At 38.7% G+C, this 24,977-nt stretch overlaps 1 protein-coding gene and 1 non-coding gene across 9 annotated transcripts in view; both read right to left on the bottom strand.

Moving 5' to 3' along the window:
- Positions 1-24,977, bottom strand: part of CNOT1 (CCR4-NOT transcription complex subunit 1) — a 108,426-nt gene that overhangs the window by 5,984 nt on the left and 77,465 nt on the right. For 4 of the 8 annotated variants that reach the window (XM_045891008.3, XM_064580638.1, XM_045891010.3 and 1 more), the window contains exons 23-43: positions 22,920-23,150; positions 22,471-22,611; positions 21,375-21,554; positions 19,750-19,866; positions 19,338-19,448; positions 18,934-19,011; positions 18,577-18,754; positions 17,636-17,766; positions 15,060-15,356; positions 14,237-14,377; positions 14,040-14,144; positions 13,134-13,253; positions 11,807-11,998; positions 10,226-10,368; positions 9,408-9,516; positions 8,912-9,081; positions 8,012-8,264; positions 5,549-5,797; positions 4,417-4,580; positions 4,107-4,224; positions 2,408-2,509 (exon numbers count right to left, since the gene is read on the bottom strand). In XM_045891008.3, the coding sequence (XP_045746964.1) occupies positions 2,408-2,509; positions 4,107-4,224; positions 4,417-4,580; positions 5,549-5,797; positions 8,012-8,264; positions 8,912-9,081; positions 9,408-9,516; positions 10,226-10,368; positions 11,807-11,998; positions 13,134-13,253; positions 14,040-14,144; positions 14,237-14,377; positions 15,060-15,356; positions 17,636-17,766; positions 18,577-18,754; positions 18,934-19,011; positions 19,338-19,448; positions 19,750-19,866; positions 21,375-21,554; positions 22,471-22,611; positions 22,920-23,150 (3,330 nt within the window). Of the gene's footprint in view, positions 1-2,407; positions 2,510-4,106; positions 4,225-4,416; positions 4,581-5,548; positions 5,798-8,011; positions 8,265-8,911; positions 9,082-9,407; positions 9,517-10,225; positions 10,369-11,806; positions 11,999-13,133; positions 13,254-14,039; positions 14,164-14,236; positions 14,378-15,059; positions 15,357-17,635; positions 17,767-18,576; positions 18,755-18,933; positions 19,012-19,337; positions 19,449-19,749; positions 19,867-21,374; positions 21,555-22,470; positions 22,612-22,919; positions 23,151-24,977 lie in introns of those variants that run through there. The other 4 variants (XM_045891011.3, XM_045891013.3, XM_045891012.3 and 1 more) reach the window with 2 other exon arrangements.
- LOC123856251 (small nucleolar RNA SNORA46) lies at positions 20,600-20,737 on the bottom strand. The gene has a single exon (XR_006793668.1). It is a non-coding gene; the product is annotated as a small nucleolar RNA SNORA46 (small nucleolar RNA).

Here is a 24,977-nt window from a genome sequence, read left to right as displayed (position 1 = left end):
TTCATTATAAATATTTAAGGAAAAATGAATACAATTTTCACGATCTCAAAAATAAATTTAAAAAGAGAATTTTTTCCAACTCTTTTAATGAGATTTGCATACTCTTGGTACCAAAACTTGATGTGTGTGAAAAATCACACAAAAATCGTAAATATTAGAAATAGAAATCACAGTGATCCCATTTAATGATTTTTAAAACTCAACAAATTATGAATAGAAGGGCATTTCCTTATTCAGATAATGGTATCCAGATTTATAAAAACATTATACTTAATGGTGAATTACTAAAAATCATTAAGAGACTATCTTCTACTCACTGCACTGGAGTTACTGGCCACTGCAATAAGGCAAGTGAAAGTAAAACAAAAGCCCACTGTTATTATGTAAATACTGTGAAATACTTCTCAGGATACCTAGGCGGCTCAGTCAGTTAAGCCTCCGCCTTCAGCTAAGGTTATGATCCCAGAGTCCTGGGATTTAGTCCCACACTGGGCTCCTGACTCGGTGGGGAGCTGCTTCTCCCTTTACCTGCTGCTCGCCGTGCTTGTGCACGCAATTGCGCTAGCAAATAATCTTAAAAAAAAAAAAAGAATACACTTCTCCCCACAAAAAGACATAGATAAACTCTCAGAAAAAGTAAATTTAGCAAGGTATACAGCTACAAGGTAGCTGGCCAATATACAAAAATAATTTTGTTTCTATATGCTGCCAACAAATAAAATATTTAAAAGGTATTTTACAATTTCACAAAAAACATCAAATATCTAAAGATAATTCGCTGAAAACCTCTATGCTGGAAAACTACAAAGCATTGCAGAGTAAAATTAAAGACCTAACTAAAATACACATGTTCAGGATTGAAAGGCTCAATATTATTAAGAGATCTATTCTCTCCAAAGTGATCTACAGATCCACTGCAATCTCAAGCTAAATCCCAGCCAGCTTCCAGAAGTCAAGCTGACTGTGCAGTTCTTTATGCAATGACAAATGACACAAAATAGCCAAAATAATCTTTAGAAGAGAACAAAGTTAAAGAGGATTTACTCTGCTGATTACTCTGGCTTTATAGTAAGTCTTACAAATCAAGGTAGTGTGGTACTGGCCTAGGAACAGATAAACAGATCAACTAAAGAGACACCCATACACAGTCAATTATTTTGACAAAGGTGCCCCAATCAATTCAATAGGGAATGAAGAATGGTACTGAAAAGCCTTGTATTACTTATTGGGGTGGGAGTATAAGGAAGGAGGAGGAAATAAACCTCACCATACACAAAAATAAATCTGAGACAGATCTTATCACCTAAACATAAAAGCCAGGATAACATGGGTTATTGGGTGGTGAACAGAGTGCATGCAGAAGAGATTGCAATTTGGGATTGGCAAAGATTTCTTACATGAGATACAAAAGCCAACATTTAATGAAAGCGAAAACTTGATCATTTTTACACGTTAAAATAAAAGTTTCTAATCCTCAAAAGACACCTTACTTTTAAGGGAATGAAAAGGTAAGCCACAAGAGTGGGAAATGTCTGATATTGTATTGAACAAAGGGCTTATATCCAGAATAAATGAAGAATTCCTATCAAAACAATAAGAAAAACACAGATAATCTAGTGGAAAGATCAGCAAAAAACTGTAAAAGGAACATCACAAAAGTATATCCAAATGGCCAATGTACTCATTAAAAAAAAAAAAAAAAAGGATATGCAAAATAAATCCACAATGAGATCCTACTGCACAACTGCCAAAATGGCTAAAACAAAAAGCAGACAATACCAGGTATATGTTGGTGTAAGAGTTAATGGACACACATAATTTTGTAAAACTAGCAGTATCTATTAAAGTTGAACCTATGATTACCCATACCCTGTTTGGGGACTGGTTATGAAGTACATCTGATTTTTGTACTTTTCTGAGTATCTGTTATCCTTTAAAAACTTAATAGAAAAATTGGGGTACCTGGGTGGATCAGTTGGTTAAGCATCTGACTTCAGCTCAGGTCATGATTTCAGGGCCCTGGGATCTAGCCCTACATCGGGCTCCCCCTCTCCCTTTCCCTCTGCCCTTCCCCTCCACGTTCTCTCTCAAATAATTTTTTTAAAAAGCTTAATAAAAAAAAAAATTAGGCCTCATATTCCCAGTTGACAGTGTTTAAATAACTTTAAGTTCAAATTATTTTTAACTTGGGGCGCCTGGGTGGCTCAGCCATTTAGCGTCTGCCTTCGGCTCAGGTCATGATCCCAGGGTCCTGGGATCGAGCCCTACATCGGGCTCCTTGCTCAGCAGGGAAGCCTGCTTCTCCCTCTCCCACTGCCCCTGCTTGTGTTCCCTCTCTCGCTGTCTCTGTCAAAAAATAAAAATTAGAAAAAAAAATTATTTATAACTTTAACTGCAAATTAATTACCTTATAGAGGATTTGCATAGGTTTGGTGAGTTCCACATTTCTAAGGAAAGGCGCTAAATATTTGAATAAATCAATCAGTAGCTGTGCATACATAGGCCATCCCTGAAAGAAAGAAATATACATGAGCCATAATTATACTCAGCTGTTGTTCTACCACCAAAAAGTTGCCCAAGCAGCTACACTGTGACTTACTATCTTCTTCATACTAACATAACTAGAGAATACGGACATAAGTATCTCAGTTAAAGACTGGCATGAAAAAGGAGTAAGAATAATTATGCCAATAGTGAGAAATCTATTTAAAACAAAATGGCTTCAGGGGTGCCTGGGGGGCTCAGTTGGTTGAGCAACTAACTCTCGATTTCGGCTCAGGTTGTGATCTCAGGGTCAGGAGACCTAGCTCCCTGTCCAGCTCCCCACTCAGTGGGGAGTCTGCTTGAGTTTCTCTCCCTCTGCCCCTCCCCCCACCATGCTTGCATGTGTTCGCTTTCTAAAGATAAATAAATCTTTGGGGCGCCTGGGTGGCTCAGTTGGTTGAACGACTGCCTTCGGCTCAGGTCATGATCCTGGAGTCCCGGGATCGAGTCCCGCATTGGGCTCCCCGCTCAGCGGGGAGCCTGCTTCTCCCTCTGACCCTACCCCCTCTCATGCTCTCTGTCTCTCATTCTCTCTCTCTCAAATAAATAAATAAAATCTTTTTTAAAATAAATAAATAAATAAATCTGCGGGGGTGGCGGGCGCACAGGGAGAGTGGTCCGGGCCTCCAGAAATTTGAGGACATAGAGGTCCTTGTTCCTATAAGCAAAATTTAAGAGGACGAGGAAACTTTGAGAAAATTTCAGACACAACACAAAACAGTCAACTAAGAAACTGACAGAGGTCTGTTTTCTTAATTCCTTCTTTTAACTAAGTCCTAGGTCTCAACCATTTCTTTTCCCACTTCCAACTCCTGTCCAATAACCTGATCCAGTTTACAAAAAGCTCACAACACAAATCCTCTTATTTTCAGCCAAATGTGGCCTGTCATCATCTCCCAATTATACAAATTATGTTCATTTTTGGACAATTTTATTATGTTACAGTGTTCCTTCTCCTGGAATACCAAATAAAACCCACTCCATTTAAGGATTATCTCACTTTTTTTTTTTTGCCAACCACATAAGTAGTCACATTTTCTTCTTAAGGGCTAATCAAGGATGCTTTCTACAGTATTCATTTGCCATTTAATTACAAGATGGGAGAGAAACCTCTCTTAACTGTGTTTATTTGCAATTACACTTTAAAAACTCTTTACTAGGACTTGATCATAGTTTCTTCAAATATAGACCAGTGGTCTTCATCACCCTTGAGAGTGAGAGCTTTAGCATTTAGAGAACTTGTAAAACTGGCAGGTTCTAGAGCTCCATTTGGTTTTATACAAAGGTTCTCCAAGGTTTTGACTTTTTTTAAAAAAGTTCTTAAGTGAGATTAACACATGGCTCACAACAGACTTGGAGGAGCAATACCCTAATCACTGAAGAATGGCTTCTAGGCAGAGGCAGCCAAGTATTGGTTAAATCTTCTCCGTAACCTTCCTACACATTAAATAATCTTAACTAAGCCTGGAAGAAGTACGATTATTACTAAATGACTAAGAGTGCTAACAGTAAGCTCCAAGTAGTTACAGTCTTCATCTGTAGGAGATAAACTGCAGCCACACCTTCTGCTGTGGCGTATGTGCCAGCATTCTTGCAATAAATATCCGATGAGAGATCAGTTCAAGCCAGGCATACACAAAGCCAGGAGCTTTGGTAGGCCTCAAGATGTGGAATGTATTGCTGAAAGAAAAAGACCTTCGTCAGAAGCAAGGTCCAACTTAAATATAGTAAACACATCAATGTAAGTAGAAAACATTTAAGCTATTTTTCAAATCAACATGCCTCAAATCCACAAGAATACTACTTCTCAGATTTTACCACTAAAATAGCAAACCTTAAGGAGAAATCTCTATTAAATTCACTAATACTCACCAGAAAGCTGTAAGTGTCTGGAAATTAATGGTTTCCAATACATGCTCAGGTGCATTGAGTTCCAAGAGCAGCATGATAAATATCCGATGGTAGGGAAGCTGCTGAAATTCACTCTGCCGAACATCATGATCTTGGAGGAGAACTCCCACTACTATACCAAGGACCTAAAGAGTACACAGATTAGAGCCTGTAAATCATAAAGGTAATTCACTTACCACTCACTAGACATGCTTTCTTATTGTACTCTTATGCCCCACATATGCCACATGAATACACAATTACGTGCTGGCAGCCAAAGGGGCCATACACTGGTTTGATGTGGCCTGCAGAATTTTGTATTTTCTTTGAATTTCAATAATCTTCGGCCAGAACTGTATACTCTCCACAAACCCACTGGTTTTCCTAAAGCTCTAAAAATGAGCATGGTACATTATATTCTATTATGTTAATACGATCTAAAAACCTAATTCTTTTGGTCTGATGTGAAGCTGACAAGAGGCAAAATGGTTTATACTTCTCTTGACATTTAGTAGATGGAGGGGCCAGGGACGATCTTAGGCTGCAAAAGTGTTTCATACAAAGAACCATCCTGCATTCCACTTGATTTTCCCACTGAAGAGTGAGGGACAGGATAACCTGTGTGTAATTACCCAAGACCAAACTCTTAAGTTTGTTTTTGCAGTTTTAATGGTCAAATTTCCAGGAACTCCACTCCGTATGTCAAAACAAAACTATATTTTGTTCCTTTTCAGAAAACCAAGACAACTGCAATGTTACCCCTGGTGTCTGAGTTGCGAATCTATTGTCAGTGGACATGTCTAGCCATCCCATTCACAGTGATTCTGTATACAGGCGAAAATTTTACTTTATCTAAATATCTTCCAATGTAGTCATTACCAAACATTAACACAATGAAGTACGCTGTTCTCCCCACCACCTTGCGTCTTTTAGTTAAAGCAACACACTCTTCTAAAATTTAGTGCTTATGTTTATTTATACTACTACCTATGAATTTAATTTCAGGACAGAAAAAGGGATGTTTACAAGATGTTTTGGGGAACAGGGTGGGCCCGGAGAACCACTGATGACGATTTCAAGTGTACCAAGACTAAGGCAAAAAAGAAGGTCAGACCTTGTTCAGCAGATTAATCTTTGTGACAGTGTTGGTGGCCTCCCCTGAGTGCTTTACTAGCAGTGCAATGAGTCGGACGAAGGCGTCCAGGTTGTGATAGCACTTGGCTCGGATCATGGTGGGATTAGCGGCAGGATTGTGCTGCTGCTCCGCCTGAGCACGGTAGCTGATCTCAACGCACATTTCCGTACACAGACGAAAGAACCTCGTTATGAGGTCATCAGTCTTCAGGATTCCTTGCTGGTGCATCTACCAAGGGAACAACCACAACAAAAATACAGATAGATACATGAAAACAAAACACCCAGTGGATAATACACATAAATTTTAACTTTCATGCTTAAGCGGTACTCTCTCATTTATTCCTTGTCACATTTCTAATTCTTACTTTTAAAAAGGTATCATGAAAATGACTTCTCCATTAAGAACCGATGACAGAATTCTTCAGTTTTAAGTTTAATGGAGAATAGAAAAGATGGAAGTTGAGAAAGAGATAATAACATGACAATTTTGAACAACAGTCCACAGCCAAATAATGTGGAAATTTAACTAGGCAAATAAACCAACTTTCAGGAACCCACTAAAATCATATAAAGACATTCTTGCCAATTCATATTTCTCCCAAGTAGGAAGTTAAATGACATATATTTCATTTTACTTTCCCACAGAATTTAAGATAATTTCTTCCAAATGACTCAACCAATAACAAAATTTTTGAAACTCCAACTAGCTGCAACAGGAAATTCAAGTAATAATTTGTACGATATGTGTGTATCAAAGAAAATAGCCACAGATCGTATCTATTTTAATGAAAACTGAAATTCATTTTAATGTATACTCAGTTTAAAATAAAATGTTGTTTTAAAGGATAAAAGTACAAATTTTATGACATATGATTTGGAAGTGAGGCAGAGTAGGTAAGTTATTTGGCTAGTACTAAAGGAGGAAGCAGTATAATAAGGGTTAAGGCTGCAGAGGGAGAGGGAGGTCAGTGCTTACTTAAAGAAACCAAGCCCAGAATGAAAACTTAACCATCATCTTGGAAACTTTAAAACAATTTCACTGTCCCTTGATAAGCAATAAAATAACTGAACTGATATTAATGTACCCTAGGCAAGGTCAGCAGAGGGATTTTGTACATTGAAATCTGAAAAACTAATAGGGGGAGGTAACGAAGACAAACTACTGTGATCAAGAGGGAGCGCAAGGAGGAAAGAATTCTCAAAAGGATGCAAAAGAGAACAGAAAAATATAAATTATCCTTGTTTAAACAGAGAAGAAACAAGAGTAATTAAGCCAACAGAAGAGCTGAGACAGGTGCCACATCCATACCCATGAAATACTGATGATCACAAAAACCAACTGATTCAAAGTTCTTCTATTCAAATCAAAAATCAAACTATAAATATTCAATAACACCTTAGCAATGAGGTATATTTTAGAATTTTTTAGGGTACAGACCTACTTAGTATGATTTATTTAACTAACATTCATCTTGAAAAGTAAATCCTATTTCTAACTTCAAAAACTCAAATCAGCTCTTCCACATCGTCATTTATTTGATAATAGATCTAATTTGCAATCTTTCTTTGGTAGCACTCCTAAACTTTCATCTCAATTTAAAGAAATACAACAATCTGCAGAAATAAGCAGATAAACAAGTATCTCTCCCTGAATAAACATTACAATAGTTCTACTAAAGGAATTCTAAGGCCAGATCAGCGCAAGTACCATTCCTGCCATTAAGTAATATGATTAGGACACAGTGACTACTGGGTATGAATCCCTCCCAGTGGCTGAAAACAGACAGTAATGATCAAAAACAGAATGCTAAATGGTACTACAGCTCTCTTCCTACATCTTCGTCTTTTCATCCTGTTCACAAATATTCTTTCCAAACCTAATTATTCTAGGAACTTGTTTCCTAACACTTTAACTTGAAGTCCAATTCAGATCAAATCGAATGAAAATAAATACTGGGAACTATTTTCCAAAAAGAACATGTCAATCAGTTTTAGGTAAATAAACTACTTAATTTAGAAAACATAATAAAAGGCTCCACCATTTAAATATTTAAGTTTTTTTTGTTTTATTTTTTTAAAAACATGAGCTATTATGAGAATTTTATTTATTTATTAGCCCATAATCCCCTCAACTATTGATTATCAAGTTAGTAAAATTACAACATACATCTGGCAATTTCATTATTCATTATCTGATCCACTGTACTTTGTAACTATGACAACTGAAATGGAGTAAGTAGAACTAAAGGGGACATGAAATGTTGAATTTACTGGTTAGGGTCCAAAGATGAGGAAAAGAAATAAGCTTTATCAATTTAACAGAGTAATGATGACAATTTTTGGTTTACATGAGTATGGAGGTTTACTGTAACCACAGGTACATAATACTGAGCTTAAATATCGGAGGCATCACACCCTACTTATGTTGAATAAAAAGCACCTTTCTTTCCAAAAGCTCTACCTGTCCAACAAACGCAGAGAAAGCTTTGGTACTGTCACGGCCGGCTGCTGCTGAATGGTAGAGATTCACCCATTCCCTCAGAAGATACTCTGCCTTCTCCCTCAGGCCTGGAGGATCATCGTACTCTGAGGCTTGAGATATTCCAGAATGCATCATAAAGTTAGGGCCTCCATGAGCACGATCAATCATTGCTTCATAGTTGGATCGCACTACTTCCATCAGCTGGGGCAATCTAGTACAATAAATCCAGAATGAAAATCAGTCTACTTACGGTTGTGATTTCACAGACATACAGCTGGACAATTTGTAAAGAGAAACCACAACAGTGATTTCTGTATTTAAACAAAACTACCCTTGGTCTCTGTTTACTCATAACCACATAATACACAAATGACTGACCTTGGTTAAGCCACTTCTTGACCCCCCAAAATTGTGCCTGTTGAAATGGAGCTGATGTTCATAGTCAACAAATATTCACTGTGTGCCTACCATGTGCCATGGTTTGTTATTTATCTTAATCTCAACAATTCTTTGAGATATTATTTCTAGTTTATTCAAGAACAGGTAAGTCAACTTACCCCTAAACTCACATTTTATTTATTTTTTTTTTTTTAAACTCACATTTTAAAGCAGCAGAGCCAGGGCTTAAACTAGGGCTCTTGACACCAAGTCTAGCTCTGTATGTACTGCTTGCCCTACAGCAAGAAGGCTTGGCAGTTAGTTAAGTTTTCATACTTCAAGGGACACTAGCCCTCACTAAGGCTTCCCACATATTGTAGGTACAGTAGTTTTAACAGGTAATGTTAGTAAATCTGCATTCATTGCTAAAGCTCCTTCATAGACTAAATATACAAAGATCCCAAAACACTTCATCCTCACCCTTCTGGAGCATTGCCTCTGGAGTGAGCATTAATCCTCATGAGAGTTTCAATGGTGTGGAATAGATCTGCCTCAGTAACATGAGCAACACTCCTTTCATCCACCAACAGGATTTTTACCAATTGCATAGCAAATGCCACAGCCATGTAGTTTAAACCATTCTCCATTGACTGGCAACACAGAAAGCACAATGTAAGATAGATAACACTTACAGCAAACATACTTCCCAACTAACCAGAGTCCCTTTTCCTGTTTAAGAAAATTCCTTCCAGGAGCGCCTGAGTCAGTTGGTTAAGCGACTGCCTTGGGCTCAGGTCATGATCCTGGAGTCCCTGGATCGAGTCCCGCATCAGGCTCCCTGCTCGGCAGGGAGTCTGCTTCTCCCTCTGACCCTCCTCCCTCTCATGCTCTGTCTCTCATTCTCTCTGTCTCAAATAAATAAAAATTAAAAAAAAAAAAAAAAAAAATCTTTAAAAAAAGAAAATTCCTTCCATACCTGAGCTAGGTGAAGATCATACTGCTGCATATTAACCAAATGATTGCGAATGAGCAACTCCACTGCTTCCACATTGTATTTATATTCATCCCGACATTCAATTAGGCACCTAGAAAAAAGTATTTCTTTAAAGGCCTAACCATGCTGTATCAGGTAAAATAAAGAACCCATTTTATTCAACAGTAATTTGTTCCAAATTAAGGTTGCTTTGAGAACCAACTGCAAATTAGTATCTAAGATTCAATACAGCCAATAATGAAGTAGGACAGCCCAGTGTTAAAACTCAAGCTTTGGGGTGCCTGGGTGGCTCAGTCGTTAAGCATCTGCCTTCGGCTCAGGTCATGATCCCAGGGTCCTGGGATCAAGTCCCACATCGGGCTCCCTGCTCTGCGGGGAGCCTGTTTCTCCTTCTCCCCCTCCCCCTGCTTGTGTTCCCTCTCTCGCTGTGTCTCTGTCAAGTAAATAATCTTTACCCCTCCCTCAAAAAAACACAACAAAAAAACCTCAAGCTTTGCTCTCAAAGCCTAGAAAACAAAGCATTCCATTTAAGACATTGAAATATTTATATATGAACACCACTGCTATGAAATCATTGAAACCTTTAAAAACCAATTTATCCCCCAAAGCAAGGTACTGGTTTTCCATATTCATCATGGGCACCAAATGGGAAAGGGCCAAGCAATCAACTATTCTCACTACTCAGAATTGGGACAAATGCCCCACTTACCTTCCAGAAAAAGGGAATCTCAGGACATAAACAGGGCATGTATGTTAGAAAACAGCCCAATAAATAGTACTCTTCTAAGATGGCTACTGACCTCGTGATCTGTTTGTTACACCATGGAGACCCATATGCCCGGCCATCCTGAAGAGCTTTTAAGACCAGAAGGTGGCACTCCCTGTAGCGTAGCAACAGGTCAGCATCAGCACCACTCGTGGCATCTAGTAAACCCTCTACAGCCTATGGAAGAAAAACGGTATTCACAAACATGGAAAATACAGTACATGATCCAACTATCAAAGCCAAAAACCAAACCTTAACAAAAACTACAACACAGCTTCTAAAGCCTCCAGTTAATAATGTCTGCACTCACCAAAACGCTTTTCACTTACCCTGACACACACACTAAGTTCTACCTAGTTTATATTCATTGTGTTCTTCACATGAAAGGCCCCACTGTCCTACACAGTCAAAATCCAATGCTCCCCGCCAACCCTCCCACATCACCCAAGTACTTGGGATCAACCTATTCCTCCAAATCTGAAGTGCTATCTATTAAAGTTTAACTTACTAAAGTATTTTCAAAAGATCTTAATGAAAAAATTTTTTCCCACTTCACCATCAGTAACTGTCACAACTACATTCTACTCTAGAGAAAAAAATTGCCTACTTATTACCAAAAAGAACTTGTTTTATCTAATTTTAAAATCTTAAGATAACCTAAGGAGATGATTGTGCGGATCACTACATTTACAAACCTAGTCTATTCTTAAAAGTAACATTTAAGGGGCGCCTGGGTGGCTCAGTCATTAAGTGTCTGCCTTCAGCTTAGGTCATGATACCAGGGTCCTGGATCGAGCCCTGCATTGGGCTCCCTGCCCTGCGGGAAGCCTGCTTCTCCCTCTCCCACTCCCCCTGCTTGTGTTCCCTCTCTCGGTGTGTCTCTCTCTGTCAAATAAAATCTTTAAAAAAAATAAAATAAAATAAAATGAACAAGCAGGTTTCTCCTACTAACAATTCCTAAACCTAACACAAAAGAGAGTTAATTTTTTTTTTTTTTCCCAAATTCTAGTTGCCTGATTTTCCTTGGGCCAACAGGTACCTAGTGTTTCATGTCAGGCAAACCTTTAGTCTCCTTATCTGTAAAATGTGTGGTAGGAGATGGCCTCCAGTTAGGGTCGCTTCTGCGGTGAGTTTACTTACTACCAAAACCAAAATAAGCTAGCAAAGACCGGGTTGTATTTTTCATTAAAAGGAGCCCCTTGGGCGCCTGGGTGGCTCAGTTGGTTAAGCGACTGCCTTCGGCTCAGGTCATGATCCTGGAGTCCCGGGATCGAGCCCCGCATCGGGCTCCCTGCTCCGCGGGAAGCCTGCTTCTCCCTCTCCCACTCCCCCTGCTTGTGTTCCTGCTCTCGCTATCTCTCTGTCAAATAAATAAAATCTTTTTCTTTTTTTTTTTTAAAGATTTTATCTATTTATTCATGAGAGACAGAGAGCATGAGAGGGAAGAGGGTCAGAGGGAGAAGCAGGCTCCCAAGGAGCAGGGAGCCCGATGCGGGACTCGATCCCAGGACTCTGGGATCATGACCTGAGCCGAAGGCAGACGCCCAACCATCTGAGCCACCCAGGCGCCCTAAATAAAATCTTTTTAAAAAAAAAGTAACATTTAAGAACTAACCTTCTGGAGCAATCCAAGAGCAGCAATGGCATCCCGAGAGTTCCGAGATAATACTACAACCTCCAAAAGACTTCGAAGAGCCTGAGCTTGAGGATTCATGGCCAACGTTGGAGGGACAGCATGTAGGTGCTGCTCCAATTCTGTAATGCACTTATCATAAATCTGAGCTACATCATCTGTTGCCCAAGCTTGCTGTTTTAGAGAAGGAAACAACCAAGAAACTGATAAGCAAACATTTTTAAGATTTTTCATTGGCTTGTACAGCATTTAAAGTCTTTTAGTATGTTTACTCCCCTGAATTTTTTTTTTTTTCCATCAAAACACAGCCTTCCTGAACTATTCAATCTTAATAACATTAGGTGGGGCAATGCAAAGCAGGGATAAGGGGAGGGGTATTTCACTTAACTGAGGAAAACCCATCAGACATCAACACAATCAAGTAATCAAAGCAAGCAAAAAATAAATAATGGGATAGGATACAGCCTAGGAAATTAGGTAATACAAACCATGGAAAAATATAGTACTGAGTTCAAGTGTCAAAGCCTGATAGAATAACAACAACACAGCCTCATTTCTGTGTTAAACCTATTGAAGATGCAGATCCGAATCTATTCCTGAGAACATATTGGACAAACCCAAATCAGGCCATTCTAGAAAATAACTGGCCTATTATCTGCAGAAGTGTCAAAGTGATGAAAGATGAGGAAAAAGTGATGTGCTATCCGAGATTAACCTGGGTTAAATTTTAAAAATATAACTAATTAAAATGTATGATTCTGAAATAGGTCCTTTTACTATAAAAAGGTGATATTGGGACACTTCATAAAACCTGAAAGAGGTCTAAGGATTAGGTATTAATGTATCCGTGTTAACTTCCTGATTTTAATAGCTGTACTACAGAATGTCTTTTTAGATGACACATACCAAAGTCTTCAAGAGTGACTGGGTCATCAGGGTCAGTATCTTATATTCAAACGGTTCAGGGGGAAAATGTTTCCCCATTCCTACATAACTTCAACTTTTCTATAGATAATTATTTCAAATTCTTAGAAAATGTTTTTACAAAAAACAGGTGAAGCCATGGGGATCACCATGTAAATTCCTCTAGTCAGGCAAAACATGAAAATCAACCTCATGGGTTTAAAAAAAAAAAAAAAAGTACCCCCATATGCCATGTTCATCTGATACAAAGAATACCTATACTCAACAACTGTGGTAAGTTTTCCCCCTATAACTTAAGCTCACAGGAAGCAAGTGACAGATTAACAGATAAAAACATTCAAATTACAATGTAAAACATTCAATTTAATCCAACCCAACGATTTACCTTCATGGGTTGAGCTAAAAATCCTGTGGGCTGACTTAAATCATTTGTGGGCAAGAAGCCAGGCACATTGCGTGCAAACTCTTCGTAAACAGCCAGCTGCTTTGGGTCCACACCACCAACCTGGAAAGAAGAAAACTTATTTTGACAGGATCCTCTTTACAAAACTGAAGGCAAGTTTTTTCAAACTGCGAAGTTTGCATAGGAGTAAGCACAGGGGTTCTGAGAAGGGACACAGGAGTCACTACAACATATTGATGTGGCATGCATGATTAAGTATGCACGCATTTGCACACAATTCCCAGTGTTTCCCATTTCCCTGAATCCTGTCAAGAGTCCCCTTCATTTAGAAATTCATTTGAGTTTTTCCACTGGAAAATGCCTCAAATAGGACCATACCAAGTGCCATTCTCCAATGGAACTGGTAAAAATGATCAGATTTCTCATATCATCTTCTCACCAATAAGTAAATAGCAATAAAAACTTAAGTACCAGAAGGGAGGACCAAGTTGTAAAACACAAAAACAGGGACATGAACTATGGTAGCACTTCAACTGGGAGGTGCATACATCTAAGGTTATCTTTAAAATATATACATATATGTAAGATTTTATCTTTAAATAATCTTTTAAAGTAATATTATCTTTAAATAATCCCTCATGTGGAGCTTGAACTCCATCCCTGAGATCAAGAGTCGCATGCTCTACCAATTGAGCCAGCCAGGCACCCCTATCTAAAGTTATCTTTATGCCTTCTCCACAGGTAGCCTTCAAATGATATGCTTCTGAGGTGGAATCTGTCTCAGAAACATGTAACATTTAACCCCATTGTCTTAGTCTTGGTGAAGTTTAAGCAACAAGAACAGAAAGAAAAAGAGGGGCAGAGAGAAACAAAGCCCCCAATTCTCACTTTCAGCCTGATTTGCTCTGGCATCCGCTCAGCTTGGTATGTTAACACAACAGGATCACAGTACCTGCGCCCTTCTTGCCTAGCATGTTTTCTCAGCTCAAATTCCTGCAAATAAAAAAAGTCACTGAGGTTCTTGTTATGAGGCATTTTCTTAAATAGAAAAAGAAATACTTAAATGGCAAATGCTAAACACTTACAGTTGCTAATCTCTTGTCCATCTCAGGGCCTGCTTTTTCTACTGCAGTCTTCTGAATAAAACAGCAAGCTAATTCACAATTGTCCTGAGCTAACTGAGCAGCTGCCTGATCCATCATTTCCCTTTGTTGTGGGGATGCAGTCTATTGGAAGGGGAACAGACAAAAAACAATTTAAAGTTTTCTGTGGATGGACAAGACAGGTAAGAAAATAGGAAATACAGTGCCTAGACAAATTTTAAAAGTTCTGACTCGACTTATGACTCATTAGCTGTGACCATGAAGTAGCCTAATAATCCTCTTCATCTGTATACAAGATGAAAATACTACTCACCCAAAACATTTTACTTATCAGGCTATTGTGAAAATGGTGAACAATATGGGAACAGTAAAGCAGTTTAAAAGAAAGTCATTATTAACCATGACATGTTAAGACCCAAAATTAGTAACTGAGTTACTTGAAGAGTGTGTGCTTGTGTGTGTCTGTGTGTGCACCCATACAAAGTCACTTTCCATTGTTTTGTACTGTCCTATTCCAAGTGCTTTAATCTAAATTCTTAATGATAAACCAAGATTGTTAACTTGGGCATTTTTTTAAATCCTTCATTTCTTTAAAACAATAAATATTTGGGTGTCTATTATCTGCCGAACACTGTGTTGAGGACATAATAGTGAACAAAAGCAAACACGATGCTTCACCTCACAGAATTTACAATCTAAGAGAAAGGAAGATATCAAACCAATTTGGTGATGTGCAAAGAAAAAGAACCTCTTTCAGACAAGCAGTAAGGAACTGTGTACTACACCAAGAACATAATCAACGTACACGAAGGGCTGAGGCAAAACTGTTTTTCAGGTTGGTAGATATGCTCATTAGCAAAGGTTCCCTGCAGGTAATCATAGCCATTCCAGCTGTTAAGTTACGCATCATGTGATGAGCTGCTATTCGCATTCGAGATTCCTCAGAATCCAGGGCAAAATCCTTCCTGACTATTTGCTCACAAGTAGTCATGGCAATCTTAATTGATCGATCCACCACAGGATGGACCAGCTCCTGGACAGCCCGTTCAATCGCCTGGCGCACACACTGCTTCAACTGTGGATGGGCCTGAAACAAGGGAATCTAGGTGGGAAAAAACAAGTTAAGTCAACAGCTTGTTTAAGTAAGACAACCCAACTTCCATCAGTAATCACACCCAAGATTTTGAAAGTTGCTTCAATATTAACCATTAACTACCAATTTCTACTTTAAGTTAACCAATGAAAAACACAGGAAATAGAAGCTAAGCTACAAAGAGAACAGTATTCAGTATTCCTTATGATACATGATAATAGACAGGTCTTCAATTTTTTAAAAGTCTGATGGGCAAATTTTTTATTATCAGATGCATTACATGCTTGCTTAGTTAAAATTAAAATCTGTGGCTTAAGTACTCTTTTTTTTTAAGATTTTTTATTTATTTGAGAGAGAGAGAGAGAGCACGCGAGCACATGAGCCGGGTCAGAGGCAGAGCAAGAAGCAGACTCCCTGCTGAGTGGGGAGCCCAAAGCAGAGGTTCAATCCCAGGACCCCAGGACCATGACCTGAGCTGAAAGCAGATGCTTAACAAACTGAACCACCCACACGCCCCAAGTGGCTGAAATACTTTTTTTTTTTTTTTTTAAGATTTTATTTATTTATTTGACAGTGAGAGACATAGTGAGAGAGGGAACACAAGCAGGGGGAGTAGGAGAGGGAGAAGCAGGCTTCCCCGCGGAGCAGGGAGCCCGATGCGGGGCTCGATCCCAGGACCCTGGGATCACGACCCGAGCCGAAGGCAGACGCTTAACGACTGAGCCACCCAGGCGCCCCAGCTAAAATACTCTTAAAGTGGGGCGCCTGGGTGGCTCAGTCGTTAAGCGTCTGCCTTCGGCTCGGGTCGTGGTCCCAGGGTCCTGGGATCGAGCCCCGCATCGGGCTCCCTGCTCTGCGGGAAGCCTGCTTCTCCCTCTCCCATTCCCCCTGCTTATGTTCCCTCTCTGGCTGTGTCTCTCTGTCAAATAAATAAAATCTTTAAAAAAAAAATAAAATAAAATAAAATAAAATACTCTTAAAGTGATTTCTTTAGTTGGAGAAATGCAAATCAATCAAGTTTATAGAGAAAAGGATTTCTTAAAAAAAAAAAAAAATTACTACAAATAATTCCTCAGAATAGCAAACATTTACACTACCATACATTGAAGCCATTTTGGTTCACTTGAAAGACTCTTTCCAATCTTTTATCTCTACTACCAACTATGCCCTAATACTCACTTGGTCTCTCTAACTTAACAACCTTGTAAGAAATTTTTACAATACTCATGATGGATATACAAAAGTATTCAGATTACTGACAGTGTTATAAAGGGGAACCACAATTTCTAGATCTAGCCCCCACCCCCACCAAAAAACACAGGACGGGCGGCAGGTTAAAATATCTCTTTCAAAATCCTTTTATGTCCTTTAAATAAAAAGAGGCTCAATGTATTAATGTTACTCCTGTATTTGTGAACATTTTCAGTTTCTAAACAACAAAGACCATGAATACTCCAAGTATCTGATTCTGAACAACTGTTAAGCAGAATCAAAGAAGATAATCATCACTCTGAACACACAGAGCAAAATACTACCTTTTAAGTATAGGAATTTTATATGACTTCAAACCAAACTTCCTCCTAGAACCAGCCTACAGAAATATAACTGAAGTATTAAGACCTACTTCTAGACCCTGGCCTGGAGATTCTACCTACACACACAGCAATCAGCTCAGTTCAAACTATCTGCCAAAAGAAAGGGCGTAATGCAAGGCTAACGGTGGCATGATAATGAAAATAAAGAGCAAAAAGCTATGAACACATGAACAATCTTTTGCCCTGTGGAAGGAATTCCTGGCGATTGTGATTACATTGCCAGCTGATTAATATTTGGGTATGAGGAACAAATATAGATGATGTCTAGTCACAATAACTATTTTATTTATTTATTTATTTATTTATTTATTTATTTTTAAAGATTTTATTTATTTATTTGAGAGAGAGAGAGAGAGAATGAGAGACAGAGAGCATGAGAGGGAGGAGGGTCAGAGGGAGAAGCAGACTCCCTGCCGAGCAGGGAGCCCGATGAGGAACTCGATCCCGGGACTCCAGAATCATGACCTGAGCCGAAGGCAGTCGCCCAACCAACTGAGCCACCCAGGCGCCCACAGTAACTATTTTTAGAGTAGAAAAAAATCTAAGCTGTACTACACAGCAGTTTCCAATTCCTGCTCTCTGCACAAAGGCCTAGAACCTAAGAATCCAGAAGAAAGGGGAAAAAGAAACGTAAGGTGACCAGTTTATCTCGTCACAAAGTAGGAAATGGGGGATGAGGCAGTATTTACCTACCGTTGGATTGAGGGTAATGTGTGGTGCCAGGCCTGCAAGGGAATAGACGTTGATGTCGTGGTAGCTATACTGTGGCTGTGGTGGCACCGTGGCTGTACAAGTGGTACTGGTAGCTGGTGTGGTAGACGTTGCTGAATGTTGAGAGAGAAAGTAAGAGCCAATAAAAAACACATGGTTTGATTTTACCACAACATCAGCAGGCTATCAGTGGTCTTTCATTAAATTAAATAGATTAGTCTTGGAGGACTCAGAATGGCACAGGCCACATTTTTTCCACCTTAAAATACAACAAGAAAATTTCTAGTGTTTTAATAGAGATTTGAACAAAGTGTGTCAAACTAGGTCAGTGCCAGTGCCCTAGAGCAAATAAATCAACTGTGAGGACATGCTACATTAGTAAGTCCAAGCCTTGTTGGACTACTCTTTATTACAGGGATCTAATTCCAGTCTAGCCTGTTCCCTGGTTTCACTTGGAGATTCTCAGCTCCTGAGGACTGAGAGAAAATGGAAAGCTGGTTTATTCTAACACGCCCCCAATCTTTTCTTCAACATTCCTACAGTCCCCACACTTCCAATCTACAAAATGCAAGTATAATAATTCACTCCCTGGGCAGGTCTGGCTGGTAGTCTGACCAGCCCAAGATTTGAGAAATAACACAGACCATCATGCCATGCAGTTCCTTCTGAGACCGCAATGTAAAAGATAACCTGGCTTAGCTGGGATATGATTAATGATGCTTAATTAAGAATGCCACAGGAATTCTAATACCCAAGACGATGCCTACATATTACTAACTTTTCCTTAATAATTTAGGTGGCTCACCAAAAAGTATACAAAATTTCAGCACATTATGTGGAAAATTACAACTTGCTATATATGCATGAAGATGCACCATTTAAGAAAACATTCTGGTAAGCAGAGGGCTCATTATCACACTTACTTGTGGTTGTGATGGGAGGGAGTTCTTCTGGCTGCTTGACATCTTTCTTTGGAGCAGAGAGTTGCTCATCTAAGTTCTTTAGGCGATCTTTATCCTTTAGGAGGTTTCCAGGTTTTAGCTCATTGATGTCTAATGCAAGGTTCTTACAGAGGACCTCAATCTCAAACTTCAAGTTCAACTGCAAAATTCAAATATTCGAACAGAATTTTAAAAATAAAAATGTAGCTTTAGTCACAATATATACTACTCTCACCCAAATGTTACCGTGCTTCCCCCAAATATACTCTACCTTTCCTGTAAATTTTAATAATGTGAAGGCAAAGAATGTTCTAAAGGATAAAGAAGCAACAAATTTACCTTTAAGTCATGTTCCTGATGTAGCTCTGCTAATACATTCATAATTGCCATCGTCCACGGGTTGGGTGGCCTAAAAACCTAAAGAAAAACTATTATGTTAAGGTGGTCCCCAAATCATCCCTTTAATTTGTATTATTTAAAACAGTTAAGCACTTATACCTATGTGGCCGTAACAAAACCCTTGGGTTTCCCATCTATATCATATTTTAGGAAAACACCAAAACCCAAAGCCATCCTTTAAAATCATGCTACCTTAGCCTCTCAAACTGGAAATCCAAGTGTCTCTGAGGAAGACTGAACTAGCTCTATGTTCATAGGAACTAAGGATATAATCTCTTGCCCTTTTGCTGAAACAAACTAACTCTTACAAATTAACCATCGATAAAGTAATATAATCTACTCACCACACTACGAATGCTAGATTCTAAGACTTTGGCAACGAAGGGCACTACGTAGAGCAACTCTTGCTGTCCTTTAACATAAGCCTCTAGCAGCAAAGATTTTACATCCAAGTCCTAGAATAAGAAAAGTATTTTTAAAAGCTGGGAATATACTTCAAACCCCTCACAAAACTCATTCCCAAATTAGGAATCAATATAATATGACCCTTGCCTTACAAAAACGGATGACAGTCAGACCTTACTGGCTTTTGTTTATACTGCTAAACAATCATGAGCATGCAGTTAGATTCAAAACATGGGCCAAACGCTTACAAACACCCAATCATCATTAAAATAACCCCAAATAAAGTCAAGATTTTTAGACATAATATGCTGTGTGAACATTCTAAGTTTTACATGAACCCCTGGAACTCACAGTGTGTAAGATGGGTTTATTTTTAGCTAGTGTGATCATTCCTAGCCAATGTCCCAAATTCTTCAGCAAAGAACGATCTGAAAAATTTGCTGCAGCTTTATCAGAGGTCAGGAGCACCTGAAATGGTATAGGATTTTAGAAAGATAGAAAATGAGAAAAAAATTCTCAATGTTTGAGAATTCCACCTTATCCTACGTTAAAAATGAGCCCTCAATTCCGAGAACATGCCCCCAAAGTAGATCTATTCCATATTATCAGAGTGTAACTACATAAGGTTAAGGGGTCACGTGTAGTCCTACAGGAAAGTATTTGAAAACTGAAAATTTTAGCGAGGTTTGAAGCAGACACCCAAAGTGCAAATCTAGTTTTGAAGAGCAAAATTCAATTCAAATGATGATTAAAGCTATGCTTCCGAGTCCTTCAAGACAATAAGCATATGGAGAAATGTAACCAATATCACAGTTATCTACTGCAGTCTTTAGCATTATCCAGGTCACTATGTATCTCTATAGAAAACTAAAATAGCTTTCTGAAATACAATAATAATGCTTAAATGCTTCTTTTAAATTTTCTAGAATACCTATTTATTTCATTAATACACTTCTTTTAAAATTTCTAAAATACCTATTTCATAAATTCTCTAGTTCTTACTTTCCTGAGGGGCACATAACCATCGCCTGAGTATGTTTTGGGGCACATACATACATACATCTGCAACATGTTACCCCTTAAAATCTATGGCTATGAAGTTGTAATTTAAATTTGTTTAAAAGAATCTCGAAATTTTGCTCCAGAATATGTGCATACTTTCATAGCGTAATCACCACTGCCATCAGATAAAAAACGGTGCATATGTTCCTAAACTCTATTCAGCAACAGCAGAATGGCACGAGGTCAGCTGTGCAACAGAAAGAGCCAGGAATTCTTTTGCACTACAGCGTAACCAAGAATGGGGAAAATTCCCATCCACAGGTTTAAATATAGTGCTGGTTCCCAAACCAATGCCCCAAGTTATTCATCAAAGAATGATTACAACTGTATACTGGTTTTCTTGAAACATTACTCTTCCTGAGAAATAAAATACCTAGTTTTATGGAACAAGTGTTAGCACATTAGGAAAACTCTGACTCTGAACTTCTGAGAATCCTTCACAATAGCTATTCCACAAATAAGGCTAGAGTACAGAGATATGTGGAACTTGAGAAGACATAAAAGACTCAGTGTCTCTGTAATAGCAAAAGTTATTAACAATCTAAATATCCGTTAGCAATAAATATACATACAACTGATTACTGTAAGACTATTAAAAAGAACCTGAGGGACTAGAGCTGAGAACATATTACAAATATAAAGAGGAGACATGAACAAAGAAAGATTTAAAACCATGCATGGAATGATGAAAAATTCAGAATAGTAGTTACTTTCAAAGTAAACAGTCTATATAACTAAATTCTTCATGACATGTAGCTCCAATTTGAAACAAACGCTAGAACAACTTTCACAAGTAACCTAATATAGACAACATATAGAAAAACAGCCAACACCTCCCCAAAAATTCTGCTTGTACAATCAAGTATTTCCAAATTCAAAACAGTAATGAAAAGAAATACAAAACTAAATTTTACTTTGATGTTTCTGTAGGTCTCATTCAGAACCATCTTATTAAATTCAGGGTTCTTCAGCGTGTCAAGGAAGTTTGAATAGAGGCTGTGAAAGTTTGGCTCAATACTGACTCTCTTCATAACCAGGTATTGTGAAACCCAAGGCATAAATTCTTCCTTCACAGTTTCCTTTAGTTCTTCAACCTAGCCAACAAATATGACATAGGAAGTACACAATTAAAAGATGATAAAATATAGTTTTGTGGGGTTTTTTTCCGTGAATACTACTACAGCATGTAGCATGTGGCTCCTTGCAAAATTAGATGCTAAAGCACCATGCTTCATCTCCCCCCACATCCGACACATGCTATGAAGTACAGTATATTCAATCCCATGTTAGTATAGTCAGTCATCTCTTAAACTGTGGGTGATTAGGACTAAAACATCTATAGTCAGTTTCAGCTTTAAAATTATAAAACATGAAGTCCCTTACCCTCATCTTCCCCAACTCTCCAATGTACAACCTGCCACTAAGAGACCTAACACCAGAACAATGTTTTCCTAAATTTCCAACTCGAGAAAACTTCTCTTCCAAAAGGACACGAAAGGCTTATTCCCCACCCACCCACCCCAATCAGTTCTGGTGGGATTTTGAAAGATGGTGTATGCGTAATATCTCAAAAATTATTTGTTCAGGCTAATTTTACTGGCTAACATAGGCATTTCCAATGCCTTACATATAATCTTAAAAGGCAATGGTCATTTCTTATGGTTTGCACAAGGTCTACCTCAGTTATTAGACACCTAATAAAAGCTCTGAATGGTCTCTGGAAGGACACGACTTGCAACAAGGTACAAACGAAACCTTCCACCATGATGAGACCATGAAGTTTACTTCAAAAGCCTATAAAACTCGCTGCAAAACTAGTGCTACTTAATGTCTACAAAAACCACAGCCACTAGTTATATATCCTCATTCCCTTTGTTTCGATTCTATTACTTCGGCCTTTATGTAAAGTGTTACAGAGGGTGCAGAACATCAAATATAAATCCCCCAGCCCATTAGGGATAAAAATAGACAGCATTCATAATGATATATAAACTATTACATCATGCTTACCTTTTGGGTCATATTCGACTGTGAGAGATTGTTGAAGATAAAAGCAATTTTCTCTTGGATATTTTCTGGGGGCTCTACAATTCTCTCAGTTTGATCTGTGGCCACAAGCAACGTGTCTATATTTGTAGTATTAATAGAAGGCTTTAAAAAAAAAAAAAAAAAAACCATAAATTGAAATGCCCCAGGGAAAAATGTATACTGATTCCTTCAGTAAAAAACATACACATGGTATATACGGGCTGTACACTGTAAGTGTTGGCAAGAATATGTATTGAACTATTAATAGTGCCTGTATCTGGGAAATCTGGGGAGGGGAGATACAAAGGGAGAAATGCTGGTCTTTATATTTTCAGTAGGCATGTGTTATTTATAATAAAATTAAAATACACGCTCACTACTGGAGACATTATAACATAACAGACCCAAGAAAAGAAAAAAGATCTACTTACTGGCACATCTTTCTTAAAGCTGACTCCTGTTGGCCTGGTGACTGTAACCGTTTTAGCAACAGTGGTGGTTGTTGAGGTGGTTACCATCGTGCTAACCTGACCAGCAAGGGGAGCTTTTGCTGGAACCTGGGCCTGAGCCTGGGCCTGAGCCAGTGCAATACTTCCAGGGGTTGTGATAGAACCCTGCATTTTCACAGGAGGATCTCTAGATTGTTGTCCATATTCAATATACTAGGGGTAGGGAGAGGGAAAAACATTAAAAGGTTTAACAAAAATTGAAAATTCTGAATTACACTCCTCTTCACTTCTGAGAGGGGAGAAATCCTCACAGAACACTCCTCTGGCTCATTTATATCCCTTACTCCTTGCCCCATTCTGGTCCATATTCCTATATATAATATACATTAAGTAAATACCATGAGCTCTTTAGAAGGTAAAACAGTATGTCTTAAAACATTTACAAGGGAACTAGTCTAGCAAAACAACTTTTCAAAACAGCCACCACCAATGCCTGCATATATATACTTCCATAAATCCCTTAATACATGTAAACTTGAACATTTTTAAATTTCTATACTAGGGGTGCCTGGGTGGCTCAGATGGTTAAGCGTCTGCCTTCAGCTCAGGTCATGATCTCAGGGTCCTGGGATCGAGTACCGCATCGGGTTCCCTGCTCAGTGCAGGGCCTGCTTCTCCCTCTCCCTCTGCCACTCCCTCTGCTTGTGCTCTTCTGTCTATCTCTCTGTCAAATAAATAAATAAAATCTTTAAATTTCTATACTAGATTGATCTCTTTTACTGGATGCTGATGAGAAACCTAAGGACTAGAAAATACAACTATTACTACAAAACAAAGAAACTATCTACAAAACTGTAGAAAGCCAAGCCAGTTAGAGGCAAATAAGCAGGAAGGGAGACTTCTTTTCCATTTCACATACCACTCAACCTCCTTTCCATACACAAATTAGAAAACTGATATAGGGTTCCTGATCCTATTTCCAGTAGCCCATGCCCAAACAAAACAAAAACCACCACTTAGCGGCACCAAGGTGGCTCAGTTAAGCATCCAACTCTTGATTTCAGCTCATGTATGATCTCAGGGTTGTGAGATCAAGCCCCAAATCAGGCCCTGCACTAGGAGAAGAGCCTGCTTAAGATGATCTCTCCCTCTGCCCCTCCCCCACTCTAAACAACAACAACGAACTAATATCTAGATATATAACTTTATTCAAAAAAGGACATTCTCGAGGTTCCTGGATGGCACAGTTAAGCATCCGACTTTTGGTTTTGGCTCAGGTCATGATCTCATGGTCCTGAAATCAAGCGAGGTGTTGGGCTCCACTTTCAGCAGGGAGTCTGCTTAAGACTCTCTCTCCTCTGGCCCACCCCCTTGCTTTCAATTAAATAAATCAATCTTCAAAAAATAAAGGGCATTTTCAAGTAGGAAAGACAATCTCTGAATAAAGAATAGCACTTTAAATTGACTAAGTATAGAAATACATATAATCTCTCTCTCACCCTGTAGCTATCTTATTATAGGAGATACTGGGGACCACTGTTTTGTGTGATCATTTCCATGCCACCTCTCTTGGTCTCCACGCTTCCAAGGTCTATATTCCCAGCTCTGAATTCCAAACATATTTCTCATCTTAGCCTTACAAAACTCTGCATTCCTGTACAGTACTACAATATTGGCATATTCCCCCAACCCCCTCACGTGAATGAGTTAACACCCATGGCTCCCCTCCATAGGTCTTGTAGGTTAACCCATCACAAAAACCCTCCCTCCTACAAACAACCCCAGCCGGATGAGCTGAAAACACTGGACTAAATTCTAATCAAAAAGTAGATTCATATTCTGATCTTTCTGATTTGTTTAAATAGGATGTTATAAAGCCATTTTTCTGCTTTATGTAAAATAAAGTTAATAAAGATTAATTTTCGGGGCGCTTGCGTGGCTCAGTCGTTAACCATCTGCCTTCAGCTCAGGTCATGATCCCAGGGTCCTGGGATCAAGCGCCGCATCGGGCTCCCTGCTCGGCAGGAAGCCTGCTTCTCC

This window comes from Mirounga angustirostris, unplaced genomic scaffold, assembly GCF_029215605.1.
Source record: "Mirounga angustirostris isolate CCGP_5_RB_7025 unplaced genomic scaffold, mMirAng1.0.hap1 SCAF_16, whole genome shotgun sequence".
NCBI lineage: Eukaryota > Metazoa > Chordata > Mammalia > Carnivora > Phocidae > Mirounga > Mirounga angustirostris.
The sequence above is the reverse complement of the archived record's forward strand: the minus strand, read 5'-3'. Positions and strand labels throughout refer to the sequence as shown.